Raw genomic sequence first — 17485 nt, forward strand, 5'->3', positions numbered from 1 at the left:
GAGCGTACAGAGAGCTGGGTAGAACCTCATCTAGAGTCTCATGCATCCTGTAAATACAAACATATCCTGACCAGCTGTGGTGAGTTGGGTGGGTGGCAAATAACATCTCATAAGTACCCAAAGCACTGTCTGACCTGGTTGTTTAGGCATGCTTATGTTACAGAGTGTGACTTTGGTCAGTCAGTAGTGACCTCCTTCCCCGGCGGGACACCTCACTACTTCTTAGCTCAGGGCTCATTCTTAACATGTAATTTTGGTGCAATAAATGAATAAGAGAAAAGAAACATTTGATGTTAAACCATATGAGGAATGTGTATACAGTCATGGCTAACGGCCCATAGGGATGCCTGGACATGACTGGATTTCAAATCTTGTGGCAGGGAGGCAAGTCTGTACCGAGGGACAATTACCCCGTACCTCTTTATAAACTAACAATTCATAATTGCCTTTTTTATTATTTTGCATCTGGCCATGGCTGGCTGGATGGGAGTACTAATGGAATTCTGCACTGCCTTCATGAGGGAAAAGTAATCATTTGGTTTTATTTCATGCCCACAACAGCAAACGTTTGGTTATATCCTTAAATGAGAGATCTATCCAAATAAACTGGTTTGGGATTAGACGTCTCTCCTGAGTTGCATAAACATATGCAAATCTTAAATACCTGGGGCTTCATGCCTACTTTGAAAATACAGGTGTAGAGAACCATGAAAAATGGTATCTTGAGTTTTCTCACTTCTATGAAACCTATTCTGTTCACAACGGTGGTAGTAGTAGTAGTAGTAGTAGTAGTAGTAATATGTTTTGTTTTGGTCACAGCAAATATTTTTAAATGTTGTTTTCAAGATAAATCCGTCCCCACCTCTCTCTCCAAAGAGACTTAAAGGCAATCAAGAAACAGAAGAAATAATCCTTAAGAAAAACCCAACATACACTTACATTAGTAAGTTAACAATATCCCTAACTAATCGTTCTGCCTTTGTTTACCTATAAAATCAGCGACTCAAAACAAACTCGCAGGTTTGAATTTCTCTCTCTGCTTTTTCAGTCAGGTTAGCATTACTTGATGGATAGCATTACTTGACCTCCCAACTTGCCAGGAAAAAGTTTCCTTTTGCCTGTTTGTTTGTTTTTTTACATCACAGGAGTGGAGTAGCTATTTCTTCTTTCCTCAGCTGCCTTCTCTTGCCTTTTGCTGACCTTCCACCTAGAAAGGCTAGAAAACCCAGCTGCAAAACTTGCAAATCAGCCTTGCTTTGCTACAGCTCTGAGCAAGCTAGAAGGTCCCCCTTACCCTGACTTCTCCAGGCTTGCTAAAATGGCGGGAAAAGTGTCTTGTTTCTGCAGAGCCACCAAGAAGCAGTCCATGTACACGCTTCTCCCTCACCTTAGAACTAATTGCCCCGATACCATCATGAGGACAAATCATCATGAAAGTTCAATGAAAAAAGACATTTGAAGGAGCCCTGAGTGAATACAGTGGTACCTCAGGTTAAGTACATAATTTGTTTCGCAGGTCCGTTCTTAACCTGAAACTGTTCTTAACCTGAGGTACCACTTTAGCTAATGGGGCCTCCTGCTGCTGCCGCGCTGCTGGAGCCCGATTTCTGTTCTTATCCTGAAGCAAAGTTCTTAACCTGAAGCACTATTTCTGGGTTAGCGGAGTGTGTAACCTGAAGCGTATGTAACCTGAAGCATATGTAACCCGAGGTACCACTGTAAAGGATAGCAATTTCTGGCAAGGCAGCCAGTGTTGAAGGAATTGATTCCCTGATGAAATTGCCCCAGCTTCACTTCCCCCTCAGGTTATCTCCTCACTACTGCTGCCTTGAGGCAAAGAAGTCCTCAGTTGTGAATCTCCATTTTTGTGTCTGTTTCAACTTAGTGTCCTTCCCTACCAGCCGTCTCCTCCTCTGGCATGGCCACAAAGAGGAACTGGAAGTGATTGCTTATATTTTTCATTAACCACCGCTTAGTGTTCTGTCTGAACCCAAGAAACTGTGGGTTAACCTTAAGTATTGTTAATGTAAACATACCAAATTCAAACCATTTTTTTAAAAAAAGAAGTAAAAGGCAGTTATACCAGAGCCCATAAATGAAGTCAGTTCTTAAGTCCACCCCCTGCTTTTTAAAAATTTAGCAAGGATGGTGTTCAATGGCACAAAAGGTCTTCTAGCTTGCAATCATTGCTACCAAAATCATTTCAGCAGGCATGGGCGGAGAGGACATCTTTAAAAAGTCAGCTATAGCCCTGGAGACAGTTGCTGCAGCTTGTGTGTGTATTTCTTTTCCACAAATGTTGACATGGATAGAAATATACACATGGATAAATTAAAATTACCTCACTAACTGGAGCCCAAGAGAAATAACTTAATTGATATTCTATTCATTGCTGATTAAAAAAAATAATTGCCCTAGAACTCCGGGAGATCCCAAAGAGTGTTTATGGAAAAGGTATTGGTCGCGATTCAGTTGTACGCAATAACATCACTGTGTGGAGGTGAGATGAATATTCCCATGCAAACCCAGCCAATTTCGTGGGGCCCGGATGAGTATTGCCATACTGATAGGGATGTATATTGTCATATGTGTTGCTGATGCCAACTATGAGAAACCTACCGTATTTTTCTGTGTATAAGACTAAAAAATAATGTCAAAAATTAGGGGGGCATCTTATACACAAATATATCTCCCCCCATTTTCTTAAATCTGAGTCCCCAAAAATAGGGGGCGTCTTATACATGGGGGCGTTTTAGAGACGGCAAAATGTGGTACTCTTTCTCACAAGAGTTACTGGGTTGAGGCAATTGAAATTGGACTCAGTACACTATATTGATGCTTCACTTGTTGCATAAAGAACTCTATGATGTTTGGGAGTCGGGTTATTTGTGCTTCACCTGTGGAATGAGAAAAATACAGAGGATACTGATGTTACACTTTTTTTTAATGTGAGGGTGGCAAGTAACTTGACTGGTGTTGGGGAGAAGTAGTAGTGTAGCTGAGTATCATTTTTACTCTAGCAATTTGGTAGATTGTATCGCACATTTCATTCCTCTCTGCACAACAATGATATTGTTTGTATTTCCACATTATTTATTACTGCAATAATATCCCACCTTCCCCCCACGCCCAGGAGCTCAAGGTGTACGTGATTCTTCCCCTCATTTAATCCCAACAACTCTGAGGTACATTAGGCTGAGAGGCATCAACTGGCCCAAGATCACCCAATGAGCCAAATGGGAATTTGAACTCTTGGTCTCCCAGGTCCTATTCCGATGCTCTAACCACTATACCGTACTGGGTCTTTGTAGATGGGGAACTGTGTCTGAGGGGAAACGTCTTACCCAAAGGCTGCCAAGTGCCCTTCTGAGCAAGGGGACCTAAAGTCTTCGTGCACAGTCCACAGCCAGAGGGACACACTTCATGCCAATTGACAATATGGCTAACTCATTTGTTGAAGCTCCAAACAGAATTTACCAATTTTTCTTTTAGAGATAATGTAATTTGAAGACTCATGGGTGGGTGATACTTCCCCACCACTTTTATCTTATTTTATCTTATTTTTTTTCCAAGGGAAAAATCAAGGTTTGATTTCCTCGGTTGAGGTACTCTTTAGCTATAGCTTCCAAGTCAGTGTAGCTTTCTTCTTTCTCATCTTTATTAATCTAGCTCCTGACATAAAAGACACTCCCGGCCTCCCCATGCTGTCCATTGACATGGAGAACAAGGAAAATGGATCTCTCGACACAGAAAAGTAAGTGGTTTCCTTGGGACAGTCATTTTGAGAACAGTCAGTGCCATTTTTTTGAGAAAAGAGGTGCCGGAATTCACCGCAAACACCTTCCTTGTTCTCTTAAGAGTGGCAATGGTGCCCATCTGAGAGGTGCCAGAACCCACCTGAAAGGTGCTCTAGTTAGAGAAAACATCCATCAGTATAGCATCCCTGTTTTGTCGGGATTGAGGTCAGTGTATTGGCCCCTCATCTAGTCTGTCAGTAATCTCCAGGCACTTGATTCAGTATTTCTACCCACCACCAGCTGAACTGGATGAAAATGAGAAGTATAGTTTGGTGTAATCTGTTCAACTGACGGCATCTCATGCCAAATTACCTGGATGACCTCATTAGGTGGCTTCATGTAGATGTTTAGATAGCATGGGGTAGGAAATATGACCCCTGCAGAAATGCATAGCCCCACAGCTGTGGGACTGCAGGAATCAACTCTCCTGGCAGGAGCAGAGCCACCTCTGAAAGGACACCATGTTTGTGGTTATGGAAAGTCACAGAGGAGAATTAATAGGGTCACACACACACACACACACACACACACACACACACAGTTTCTCAGTTCATGAACCTGGTCCAAAATTGCGCCTAGCAACCCAGTTGGCATTAAAATGCCAGTATTTGCCCTCTGTGGTTTGTGTGTTGTGTCGTTTATCCATATCTTACTAGCAAAGCACATGCCATAGTGATTGTTCTTTCCTTTGATGTCTTAAATGCTTCAATGCAATAGTGTTGTTATTTTAAGGCATTCTGCAGTGCAGATCAACAGTAATTCATAGTGTTAACTGTGGAAGACACGGAATATATCAAGAGAATGGTGGGAACTCATTTATTCCTCTTCTTTTCGCCATCCTCCTTGGTTTGAGAAGCCATTGGAGGATGAAATTTTTGAATAAGGAATTGGCTCCTTTGAGTGCATTTGGAACTGCCTGCCAGGAGGTGGCACTGTAGCAACAGTCTCAGGGTGGAAGTCCCATCTTCAGCTGCATGAGCAGATTCCTGAAAGGGACATCGGATTGCATCTTGTAATCCTTGTTGGTAGTTTATCCAGATGCCACTTCTGTTGGTAAATGAGAAGTTTCTTTTGCATCATGGACCTAGAACCAATAGGTTCATACTGGACAGAGACAAAATATTTTTGTCCTATAGTAAACACTGGAGAGTTTGTCAACAAGGATACAGTAGATGGTATTCCTTTGCTGACTCCCCACAACCTGCTGATATTAAGACCACTGAGCTGTAGTTCAGTGGTGGAGTCCATACCTTGAAATAATCCAATCGGTTGCACTTGCTGCTAAAGGGTTTATATATAATATTTCGTAAGTGTTCTAATGTTCTTTGAAAGTGGCAACTGAAGCTTTTCACAATCTCTGGCATAGCCAGGAGGAGGAGTTTGCAAGCTGCTTACTGGATAGCCATGCTGCACACACACTCCCAACAGAATTATGCTGGCTACTAATTAGCTGTCAAACCAGGTTTTTTGGATCTGACCTATAAAACCCTGAAAAGCTTAGGAGCAGGTTACTTGAAAGAGCACCTCTCCTTTACTGCTCTGCTCACCCTTTGTAATTAGCTGAGGAGGCTGCCCTAGTGGTGCTGCATTTTGGGGCCTTCTCTGTGGTGGCACCCTCTCAGTCGAAACATCTCCACCTTGAGCTCAGATAGGTGCCAACATTATTAGTATTTCAGCACCTGTTGAAGACATACTTACATACCGAGACTTTGGCCAGTGCTCAGTTCCAGAATTCAACGTCAATGTTTTGCTTTGTCTTGATCATTGATGCCTTATGTCCTCTATTGTTGTAGAGGCTGTTGATATTTTAACGGTTTTTTCTTTTGTATTTTGCACTGCTTTTTGCTGCCATATGAAAGGTGGTATAAAAATGCTTAGTTCAATTAAACACTGAGGTTGCATCCAAACTTAATCTTAACTATGGTTTGTGAAAGAAGCTGGCTCCCTAAACCGCAACTTGTGAAGTTGCTTTGTATCAAACCAACTATAGTTACGATTAACAGTTTGTGAGGTCCAGGTGCCTGGATAGGCTGTGGTTAATCAAAAACAGAAGACAAACTTCCAAACTCTTTACAGCCACATCGGAGAAACAAGGGGGTTGCATACACACATTGGGGGAGCTGGTCTTATTCCTATCTGAACACACCTTGAAGTGAAGGCCCAAGACAGGTGTTGATCATCATGTGAGCTGCGCACAGGTGGTCTGAAGCGAGCTACCACCATTCCTGTGGAGCCTCCTTTTATTGAGACAAACATGCAAGCTAGGCAAATACATTTTGGGCTGTGACCTTTACACGTCTTCCGTCCCGCGATCGTGGGGTGATACAAAACTATTTTGGCACCTGTTCCACAGCGTCATTTCCCCCTTGCACAGTGCATGACGTAGGAGACAAAAGGTCTCGGGGGGGGGGAACTTACAGACAGGACACCGCTGACTTCTGAGACCGCAAAAGGTCAGACATAGGTGGAACGATGTACCAGACAGCTGTGGCTTGTCGGGGGGGGAGGGTTTCCCTGCACCCCAAGGTCACACGTGCAGGCAGACTGTGGCTGCCTGCTGGCGGGGAAGTGTGCTCCCTCTGGGCCCCACTCCCCGCTCTGCGATATCCCTACACACCTCGTATTTGCACATCAACATGATTTCTATTTGCTGGACTAATTATTTTAGATATTAGTTTATAATACGATAGCGTAGGTGGAAATTACATGTTGCATAATTTAAGCATCCATCAACCTTGGGGAACTGGGAACCTGTGGCCCTCCATATGTTCTTGGACTACAACTCCCATAATCCTTGACCACTGGCCATGCTCCGTGGGGCTGAAGGGAATTGTAGTTCAACAGCTCAGCTGGTTAGAGCATAGTGCTGAAATAATGCCAGGGTTGCAGGTTCGATCCCCGTAAGGGACAACTGCATTGCAGGGGGTTGGACAAGACGATCCTCAGGGTCCCTTCCAACTCTACAATCCTATGATTTTACGATTGGGACCCACCCCTTAAGGTTGATAAATGCATAACATAATGTATGGGCATAACCTTTGTTGGCTGTGATCCTGATGCTTAGGGTGCCAGTTTAGATGCACATATTTTTCTGTCTCAGCTCTCTAGGCATTATGTTAATGAAGCTATGTTGTAATACCTAAGTACATATCTACATAGATGAAAAGGGTGGGGGGAAGCCACTTACTTCATGTAGTTACCACAAGATGGTGAAAGAGCATGTTCTCATTCCACCACGTTGTTTCGTAGGCTCCAGCCTTGGCAAGCATCTTCCATTAATTTTTAACTCCTGCTTGGAGATAACCAATGCAATCTGCTAATATGCAATAGGTATCCATGTATTACAATTCTAAACACCCTCTTATAAATCCCTTTCAATTAGTAGCCTTGTATCAGGTTCACAGCAGAGGAAATCAAAACCAGACCAGCTTAGATTAAATCCTTTGCCCTTCGGCTCTTATGATTAGGAGTTGGATGCTAATGGAGTCATTTCTTTATTTTTATTTTTAAAAAAGAAACTATGGGGAAGCATAATTAGCTAGTGCAGAAACTGAGTTTTAGATGTCTACATGTGATGTATGTCTTCCTCTATTAAGTATTTGTCACTTTGCGGCAGTGATTACAAGTAGGATTTTAAAATGTTTTCGGTCCATGGTAGGGCGGATTGGGCTGTTGTTGTTTGAACACTGCATTCACATCACAGCTTATTCCATTTCCCTCCCCCCCCTTTGTTAAGCTCTGCATTATATTTGAGCTTTCACACGACATAGAAGCCACTTCTAGAAGTAGAGTGCCAAGTTCAGTGCTCATCTATGTGTTATTTGCTTCTGTGGGGGGGGGGGAATCCATGTGGAATCAACTGCTAAACTTGTGCTATACAGTGGTACCTTGGGTTACATACGCTTCAGGTTACATACGCTTTAGGTTACAGACTTCGCTAACCCAGAAATAGTACCTCGGGTTAAGAACTTTGCTTCAGGATGAGAACAGAAATCGTGCTCCGGCGGCAGTGGGAGGCCCCATTATCTAAAGTGGTGCTTCAGGTTAAGAACAGTTTCAGGTTAAGAACAGACCTCCAGAATGAATTAAGTACCGGTACTTAACCCAAGGTGCCACTGTATTTCACTGTAGTTCCGGAAGTGGCTTTTTACATCCTGTGAAAGCTGAAATATAATGAATGTGAAAATTGAATGAATTGTCATGTGAATGCAGCCTAAGCAAGACTATTTACTGCTGCAACATGATGGCAATAGAAGAGATGGAAGGAGAAGAAACTAGCAGGGTTCCCCCCACCTAATGATTGCCGCTCTAACCAGCATAACAGCAGCATTGCATAAAGTTAATGTACTTGAACTGCCCCTTGCCAGGGTTTTGCTGAGGTGGCTTTTGCTGCTTCTGAAGCAACGAATCCCACCAGTGATTGCAAACCTATTCAACAGAACAGGCATAAAGCCCTGAGGAGAAGTCAGCAGTTCAGGGTTTCCTTCTCAATCCCATGGCTGGTGCTCAGTGCAAACATCGGGCTGTGGCTTTCAACTGTGCTAGAGCAGAGGTTTTCAACCTTTTTGAGTCCACAGCTCCCATGACCAACTACATTCTTTTTGCGGCACCCCTGTGGGGCTCAGGAGTCCAGTTATGCCACCCCTTGCCTGCAGAGCTGGCAGCTTCTCACCCTTTTTCGAACACCCTCCTTTGTGGAGTGTTCCCTCAGCCTCCTCTCCTCTCCCCTCTCCTTGGGAGTCCTGCGGGCAGCCGCTGCTGCCGCCCCTGGTCTCTGACCTGCCCCAAAGAGAGGTGCCTCCTCACACTGCCCCACAGGGGCCTGGAAAGAGGATGCCCCCAGTCTGAATGGCCAAACGGAGACTGGCTGAAGGGGAATGTGAGGCCAGCACCTTACTCATCTTGGGTGGCAGCAGCGGGCACTGCATGAATAGGCTCCCCTTCAGCACTGGGCACTCAACTCCCAAGCAGACATTGCACAACAAGCACAAGAAAGGCCAGCGTGGTGTCTGCCTGCCTGGCCTCACACTTGTCTGTCCATTCCCAACAACAAGGGCTGGTAGACTGGCCTGCTGGGCTCCCTTGCCCACTTGCTTGCTTGCTTGCTTATTCCAAGGCTGCCTCAGCTCCTGGCAGCCAGCACCCCTGGCCAGTCCCAGAGGCACCATTCACTTGCAGAGCTTGTAGCAGGGCTGCTACAAGAAACAGCTGTGCAAACCTTTGTGAGGCAGAGATGTGAGAGGGCATCAGAAGGAAGGGAAATAAAAAAATTCCTTCCAGTAGCACCTTAAAGACCAACTAAGTTAGTTCTTGGTATGAGCTTTTGTGTGCATGCACACTTCTTCAGATACACTGAAACAGAAGTAGCCAGATCCTTCTATATAGTGAGAAGGTGGGGAGGGGTATTACTCAGAAGGGTGGTGGGAATGGGAGATTGGCAGATAGCTGAGATGAGCCTGTTGACGACTCTTCAGCAGTTTGAGCAGCTGCTGAATTGCAACTCATTACCAAACTCAAAACCATGGAGAGACCTGGTATGAACAAAGACATTGGATTCTTATCTCATTATACATGACTAAGCCATTTTTCACCTTCTCACCCCTTGCCTTTTCCTGTAAGACCTATTGCAGTCGTTAAGAGTCGTCAACAGGCTCATCTCAGCTATCTGCCAATCTCCCATTCCCACCACCCTTCTGAGTAATACCCCTCCCCACCTTCTCACTATATAGAAGGATCTGGCTACTTCTGTTTCAGTGTATCTGAAGAAGTGTGCATGCACACAAAAGCTCATACCAAGAACTAACTTAGTTGGTCTTTAAGGTGCTACTGGAAGGAATTTTTTTATTTTGACTATGGCAGACCAACACGGCTACCTATCTGTAGAGGGAAGGGAGGGAAGGAAAGAGGGACAGAGGCCAATGTTGGCCCGTGGCATCCCTGACCATCATTCAAGGCACCCCAGGGTACCACAGCACATTGGTTGAAAACCACTGAGCTGGAACAAAGTCCCTCTCTTGGGCGTAATGGTTGTGGGCTGCTGCTGCTGCTGCTGTTTTTCCAGGCAGTTTTGACTGGGTAGTTTGATCTCTCTCTGGGCTGATTCTCGGCTTTGTGAGCACTCTCACAGCTACCACAAGTATAGCATATACTGGGGGTGTGAACAACGTGTGTGTGTGTGTGTGTGTGTGTGTGTGTGTGTCCCCAAGTGTCCAATTTGCTGCATGTGTGAAAGGTTTCCAGTCTCCCTCAAGCCTCGCCTTCTTTGGTTTGTTTTATTTTATTTAAATGCCTCTGCAAACCATTTAATGGTTTAGAAAATCCCCCTAAGTGCTGCACAACATAAAAACAATAAATAATTCCATTAAAACAAAAAAATGCAATATAAAACCAGTAAAACGGTCGTATAAAAACAGGATATCTTATGAAAAAACCTTTATAAACTGCCCTGCATCCACATAAGCATGAATGTGTGGGCCAGTTTAGCACATCAGGAAATTGATATTTAGCTTGCCCGTTCCGTCTACAGGGACCAGTTCGGTATTGATAGTCTACTGTATTTAATGTGCAACCAGCCCATAGGATATGGATCATGGAATGGTGCAGCCACCAACCCCATGATTATGGTAGGCTGGCATCTATTTAGGATTGCAGCTGCTCCATGGGGTTGACACATTTCTGCTTTCATGGGTGTGCAGTGCGCTTTTGAGCTCTTCCCCCCAGGTCCCTGCAGCAGGAAAAGAAGATACTGTACAGCTTGCCAGTTTATGGTTCCGGTTCTGTTTGTTTCCTGTTGCATGCCATTCCCAGTGCAAAATGACAAAGCTGAGGATGGGTAACTCAGCAGACCAGCCTTACTGCATTCCTGTAGCAGCTGGCTCATGTACATAAAGGACTGCATTACAGATATAAGCATATACACAACAGCGGAATTAACAGGTTTGTGTAGTAATCTTAGTTGCGCTTTTCCAAATTGCACTAAACATGCTACACTTGCGTAGCCAGAACCTCCAGAACTCTGTCATGTCCTTCTGTTCATCTAGGTCAAGGGAGCAGGCTGGCAATATTGCCTTTCCTTAACAGTGCCTGCGACTGAGGTCATGTACGCCAAGTGTTTTAAATACTGAAAAGTACTATAGAAATGCTAATGTACTATTACTTCATGGAGAGCCAGTGAGGCGTAGTGATTAGAGCATGGGTAGGCAAACTAAGGCCCGGGGACCGAATCCGGCCCAATCACCTTCTAAATCCGGCCAGCGTGTTTTTACATGAGTAGAATGTGCCCTTTTATTTTAAATGCATCTCTGGGTTATTTGTGGGGCCTGCCTGGTGTTTTTACATTAGTAAAATGTGTGCTTTTATTTAAAATGCATGTCTGGGTTATTTGTGGGGCATAGGAATTAATTCATTAAATTTTTTTTCAAAATATAGTCCGGCCCCCCCACAAGGTCTGAGCGACAGTGGACCGGCCCCCTGTTGAAAAAGTTTGCTGACCCCTGGATTAGAGTCTTGCCTTAAAAGAATCAAATGGGTTTCTAGTCCTTATGACTGTGACAATACTTGAAAGGGTGTGGTGAATCTTGGAGGCCAAAGGAATGATGGATTAAGATTTCCAAGAAGCAGGAGCTCATTGATCCACACATCTCCGTAGTGAAGCAGATTAAATTATGCAGAATAATAAACATTGTACAACAAAGCATGCAAATTAACTCACACACAAATATTTGGTTGGTTATATAATTCAGCTTTTTCAGGTGCACAGTTTGGGTTAGCTTGGCATAAAACATCTGTCTTAAAAAAAGAAACAAAAAATACCACTGTAAGCGACACTGTTTCTGCTATTGCAAGAACCATGCACAGAAAATGGCTATTTTCATCATGAAGTTATGCAGGAAATGCCTTAGCTAAGCCCCTGGAGCCGCTTACTTGGGAAAAACACTAAGAAGCCTCATATTTTGCCCAGCTTATATTCTCCCTAGAACCTTAGGATGGCTCCTGGATAATGTAAACAAGCCCAAGGTTGATGCATGTTCAGGGACACCTGCCCCAAGATAAGATCCCACATACACAAGTTTGTTTATTGTTTATTTAAACAATTATATAATTCATTATACAGCTTTAGGCGCCAGGCAAAAACGTTCATTTTTAGCTAGGCCCTTGGTTGATTTGATTGACATCCTATGCCCTTTTAAAAGGTGGTTTTTTTGGGGGAGGCGGTTATTGGGTTGTTGTTTTTATTTTGGTTACGTATTTTGTGGTTTTATATATTGATTTTATTCTGTGAACCGCCCTGCGATCTCCAGGTATAGGACGGTATATAAATTCAATAAATAAGAAATAATAATTTATATACCACTTCACTACAATGAGTCTAAGTGGTTTAGCAAAGATACTGTGTGTGTGTTTGTGTGTTTGTGCAGTGGCGTAGCGTGGGGGGTGCAGGGGGGGCCGGCCGCACCGGGCGCAACATCTGGGAGTTAGGGTTAGGGGGCGCAAATCCACGGGTTAGAGGGCGCAAATTACTTGCCTTGCCCCGGGTGCTGACAACCCACGCTACGCCACTGTGTTTTTGTGTGTGTGTGTGTGTGTGTGTGTGTGTGTGTGTGTGTGTGATTTAAAACTATAACATCAGGCATCAATTGAAATAGCTGCTGGATTATTTTTTTTAAAAAAGTCTTCATTAGGTGCTGGAAGTTCAACGGGATGAAAGCGCCTGTCTGACCTGAACTGGAATAGAGTTCCACAAATTCCACAAGCTTTTAAACTGTTATTATTAAGCAGTCTTGAAAGAAGACCAAGCTGCAGGGGCAGCTACATAGCAAGAACGAATCTTCACAGGGAATTTGACCACATGTCTCGCATACGACTTCTGAATGCAGTTTACACGTGCTGGGTGTGGCAGCTCTGTAGTGGGAAACCTGCGGCCCATGTGGTCCTGGTCCCATTTCATGCAGCCCAAATTTCATGTGGCTTGCAAAGATGGGTTAGCATAGCAGGCATGGCCAAATTTGGCCCTCCAGCTGTTTTGGGACTACAACCCCCATCATCCCTAGCTAACAGGACCAGTGGTTAGGGATGATGGGAATGGTAGTCCCAAAACAGCTGGAGGGCCAAGTTTGGCCATGCCTGGCATAGAGGGAAGAAGAGGTGGGGTGGGGGGTGGCAGCACTGAGAAAGAAGAAGCTGTGCAGGTCCTGCAAGCTGCTCACTTTCCGTTCCGGCTCCACCTACTGTCAACAGCAGGCCTAGGCAAACTTGGCCCTCCAGATGTTTTGGGACTACAGCTCCCATCATCCCTAGCTAACAGGACCAGCGGTCAGGGATGATGGGAGTTGTAGTCCCAAAACATCTGGAGGGCCGAGTTTGCCTGTGCCTGGTCAACAGTGTGTTTGCTTTTGTTTGTGGAGGGGCAACAGTTGATTTTTTCGCATGGATCTCCTTCGCAAAGAGAAATACTCTCTACCTCACTTGTAAAGTAAGCCCAGCTGACTTTGGGTTTTTGGTGGAAAATCCCCTGACTTTGGGCCTTGGAAGCACAAGAAAGAAATCAGTTTGTTGGTTTAACCCAAGAAGAGCGCAGGCTTAAAATCAGACCGGGTCTCTTGACTCAGCAAGGTATTTCTTAGGGTTAGAACGCAGGTGAGCTTGCCTTTCCTTCCTTATACTGAGTTTCCCTTCTCTCTTAGGGAGCAATAAGTTACTCAGCACCTGGTACATGTAAACCAACAGTGCGATGCACAAATATTAACATTTGCTTGCATTTTTTAAAATTTCGTAGCTTGGTAGAGAATGGAAGACCACCTGATCCTGCTGACTGGGCGGTTACAGATGTGGTGAATTATTTCAGAACAGTGGGCTTTGAAGAACAGGCTCATGCTTTTCAAGAGCAGGTAAATCTGTTTGGACAATCCACCTTGTAACTGTTTGCCTATGCGCCTGGGGACACTCCTAAGAAGCAGTGTAGGCAGTTGTCACAGAAGGATTAATTAGTTGAATTCTTTGCTTCTGTTCTAGAAGACCAACATGGCATAGTTGGAGGGGAGAGGCGTGTTTGTATGATTACGCCTGTAAGGCTATGCACACGGTTTCTAAGAGTAAGCCCCAGTAAACTTAGCTGGACTTAACTTCTGAGCAGGCATGTCTAGGATTGCTTACTCGCAAAACTGCCTGGCTCTACCACATTTGTGAACTTGGGCATAACGCTTAAGGCTGCAATTCCGCCCAATTTAACAGTCTCAAACTTGCTGGCAGATCAAAACACAGCTCCCAATCTGATTACTCATTTTGCAATGCAGTTTAGGTGCGCAAAAGTATTGGGTGCAGAAAAATATGTGTTTTACCGTCTGGATGCTCATAAAATGCATGGGAAAGCATGGGAAAATGTGTATTTTGAGGGAAATGCATACAATATAAATGCAAATATTTTGGGCGTTCTTTTTTTAGAAGAAAAAAAATCACACCAAACGGGATGGAATGGAGTGCCAACAAAAATGAAATGGATGCATTTACAGTATAATCCAAACCCAAGATCCACCCGGATATGACTAAGCGAGTTAGTAATAGGTGGGTTGTGAGCTGTCCCAGCTGAGCTGGTCTAGTTCCCTCCTTCTGGTTCAGCCAGGGATATGCTAGCATAAGTCCTTCATCCTGGCTGAGGTGAAGCTGTGCTGGCTTAGCCAGGGCTCAGGTAGCAAATCTTTCAGTGGTGTACCTCCCCAAGGATGACTGTGTTTCAGTTCATGTTTTGTCAAGCAAGCACAAATTACGTAGACTTACCTTTAAATGTGAGCCGAATCACATTATTATTATTATTACTATTTATTATTTTTATTTATTTTGTGCAGTCCTTGCATTTGCCAAATCCAACCCATGTGTGACTTCTGGTTTGTGGAAGAAACCAAGCAAGCTTCATTTGCTGCACTGCCGCTCTGTTAGCAGTTCAACCTCCGCACATCCTTTTCGTCTTCACTCTCAGTTGTAGTATGGATTTGGAGTCGTGCATGTGTTTGTTTCTGTGTGGAAGAAAACGATGGGCGGCTGGATTTCTCCAGCACCCAGGTGTGGGTAGGTGAGAGTGCTGAGCCTTTTATCCGAAATGGAGATTTAGAAAGGAATGACGATCTTCTCGTAGGCAGGAGACTAGCCTTTCCCAGCCAAACTGACCCCCAGCCAAACTGGCGGGGCTGATGTGAATTGTGGTTGTTCAAAAACAAGTGGAGGATACCTGGTTAGGGGAAGCTGCGTCAAGACAACCACTCTCCTCCCTCCTGTTCACTGGCCCAAAAGGAGATTGCTTCAAGCTGTAGCTGGGGACATCAGAAAGCCTCGCTAACTCTATCCCCTATCCTCAGTTTCTAAAAAAAGAGAGGGGATGGGGTATTGATTTGAAATCACATCCTCCGACCCCTGATGCTGGATGGATGAGGATGTTGTTACCTGAAATGTGTTCTGCCCGCGCTCAGCAGTGCACTTGGAATCTCCTGGGGCTTAAGTCCTGGTACCCCAAAATTGTTTGGGGCTGACCTAAACCCTGCTGCCAACATGATGGCTGGTGTCGATCCACAGACCTGCTTTCAGACTGACTCTGTGATACAGCTAACATGAAGTAATAACTTGAGGCGGGCACTGCTGATAGGTTTTGTGTAACCGCAGTACTACAGTTGTAAGTTGGTTAATTGCCGTGTTTGGATTAGCTGCCGTGGCCAGGTGATGAAAACCCTGCTTACCCAGCAGGGTTTATTTACTCATCCGGACGTCTTATGTAAGGCATCCTCCAGGTTCTCCTGCCAAGGAAGCTTGGCTGGGAAGGCACAGCAGGACCAGCAATTAGACTGGCATCAACTGCTAGCCTTGAAATCGCAGAGACCCTGGAGGGAGCTAGTGCTTGATTGGTGGTGTGTGCAGTTCCTTGAGAGAGCACTGCCTTGGCATGGGAGGATGTTCTGGCAGCAGCGATGATGAAGGTGACCTGAGGATGCCACAGTGACGAGGCCAGAGAGAGCGTTGGGGCCCATCCCTGTTTAGATCCATGTCCTCTGCCCTGAAGCCCATTAACTTCCTCTGGGCCAAATGTGCACAGCTACCTAGAGGGAGAGGGGGCAAGCAGTGGGAAAGGCAGTGCTTTGCCTCCTTGCTGCTTGCATGTTCCAAGAGGACAGCGGGAACGGGCAATTGGAGCACAGGAAGGAGCAGGAGCCCAAGAGGCGAGGGGGTTGGGGGCGGGAGGGCCCTAGCAGAATTGTGAGCTTTGGCAAGGTGCCCAGAAATTCCTCCCTCTGGTGCAGAGGTGGGGAAAATATGGCATCTTCAGGAATTTCTGGTAGGAAGGCAGCTTTTAGCAATCCAGAACTCCCAGTTGAGGTTGCCAGCCTGTAACAGCAGCCTTACAAAGACAAAACGTAACCCACACCGTTCCAGCCACACACCCTTTGCTGACTCTCTCAGGGCATACCCGTACTCCTGCCTTTTCCTTCAAGGGCCCTTCATTCATTACTGCAACGGTGTAGGAGTCGTTTTTCTACAGCTTCATCTTACTTTGCTGTAGTAATATTTTTACAAGACTGGCACAAACATGGCTAAGGTTGACTGTGTTGGCTCATTCCGCCCAGTTGTTTCCCTCCCTTTCCGGCTGGGCACTAATTAGATGGGAAGGTCTGTTCTTTTATTACATTTATTTGCTGACCTTTTGTTTACCAATCGCTTTGCCTTATTGCCATCACTGCAACCTAGCAACCCTGCTGAGTCAGTCAATGAACTTTCTGGATCCTCGTGACCTGGCTGGCAAGGAGGTCAAACATAGGGAAATCAGCTGCAAGACTATACATGAGGTTGAGGCAGGAGAGCAATTGTCATTCCCTGACAGCAATTTCCCATGATCCTTAGCTTTAGCCAAACTTACCCTTGCTTCACTCCTGAAAATGAAATGGAGGTGAAAACCTCGTAACCAGGGGTTTGAACCTGGGTCTCCCTACTCTTAGTCCTACAAAACTTAGTCCTACAAAACTTTGCAGCTGTTCAATTAGCCAGTCACTTTATTGCATTTTCAGTTGTCTTCACCCCACCGCCCTGATATTTTTATGATACAGCTGTGCAAAAATATTCTTAATAAGTAAACAAAACTGAAGCAACACAGCACAGTTTAATAGGGAATTAAGTTCAAAACAGCAAAATATCAACAAGGTTTTTTTTGAAAGGCTAGAGGGGATATATGCAACACCAAGAGCAAAAGCAATGAGCCCGGCTATCAAGGAACACTTGGTGATAAATAATGATTTTTAACATCTGTCTGAAGGAGTAAACAGAAATTGGCTTCTCCCACAATGCTTGTGGGGTGTGAAGTCTTCTCCCTATATATGGCTGGTTTGCAAGCAGTGTATAGTCACCACAGCCGTAGAAAAACCGTGGGTGGAAGATGGCACCTTCCACTAGTAGTTGGTGAACAGATTCGGTGGGAGTGGAATCCATGTTGCTAAAGGGAGGTCCTGTAGGGAGGAGAATAAAGATGAACGCAATTCAGGATGCTTGTTTATTATGGATGAGTGTAAGCACTTCTAACCCTGAGTTGTCCACTTAATCTCAAGAAGCTGTTGGGATTCTGAATATGCAGGCAAGAAAAGTTCCCTGTTAATAACCAAAGTGAAAATCAGCAAACCAGAAGATGTCAAAACTTTACTAATCAGGAGCAGAAGCCA

The 17485-nt window shown here is 44.8% G+C and overlaps 1 protein-coding gene and 1 long non-coding RNA gene across 11 annotated transcripts in view; one reads left to right on the top strand and one right to left on the bottom strand.

The window, feature by feature from the left end:
* The window catches only part of SAMD13 (sterile alpha motif domain containing 13), a 29486-nt gene that overhangs the window by 6716 nt on the left and 5285 nt on the right, over positions 1-17485 (top strand). For 4 of the 10 annotated variants that reach the window (XM_083510715.1, XM_083510716.1, XM_083510717.1 and 1 more), the window contains 2 exons: positions 3670-3754; positions 13573-13684. In XM_083510715.1, coding sequence (XP_083366841.1) covers positions 3670-3754; positions 13573-13684 — 197 coding nt within the window. The other 6 variants (XM_083510713.1, XM_083510721.1, XM_083510720.1 and 3 more) reach the window with 6 other exon arrangements.
* LOC310710153 lies at positions 14613-17368 on the bottom strand. The gene is made up of 2 exons (XR_014527870.1): positions 16220-17368; positions 14613-15148 (listed from the first exon to the last, which is right to left on the bottom strand). It is a non-coding gene; the product is annotated as an uncharacterized lncRNA (long non-coding RNA).

Source organism: Podarcis liolepis (genome assembly GCF_965112155.1).
Source record: "Podarcis liolepis genome assembly, chromosome: 6".
NCBI lineage: Eukaryota > Metazoa > Chordata > Lepidosauria > Squamata > Lacertidae > Podarcis > Podarcis liolepis.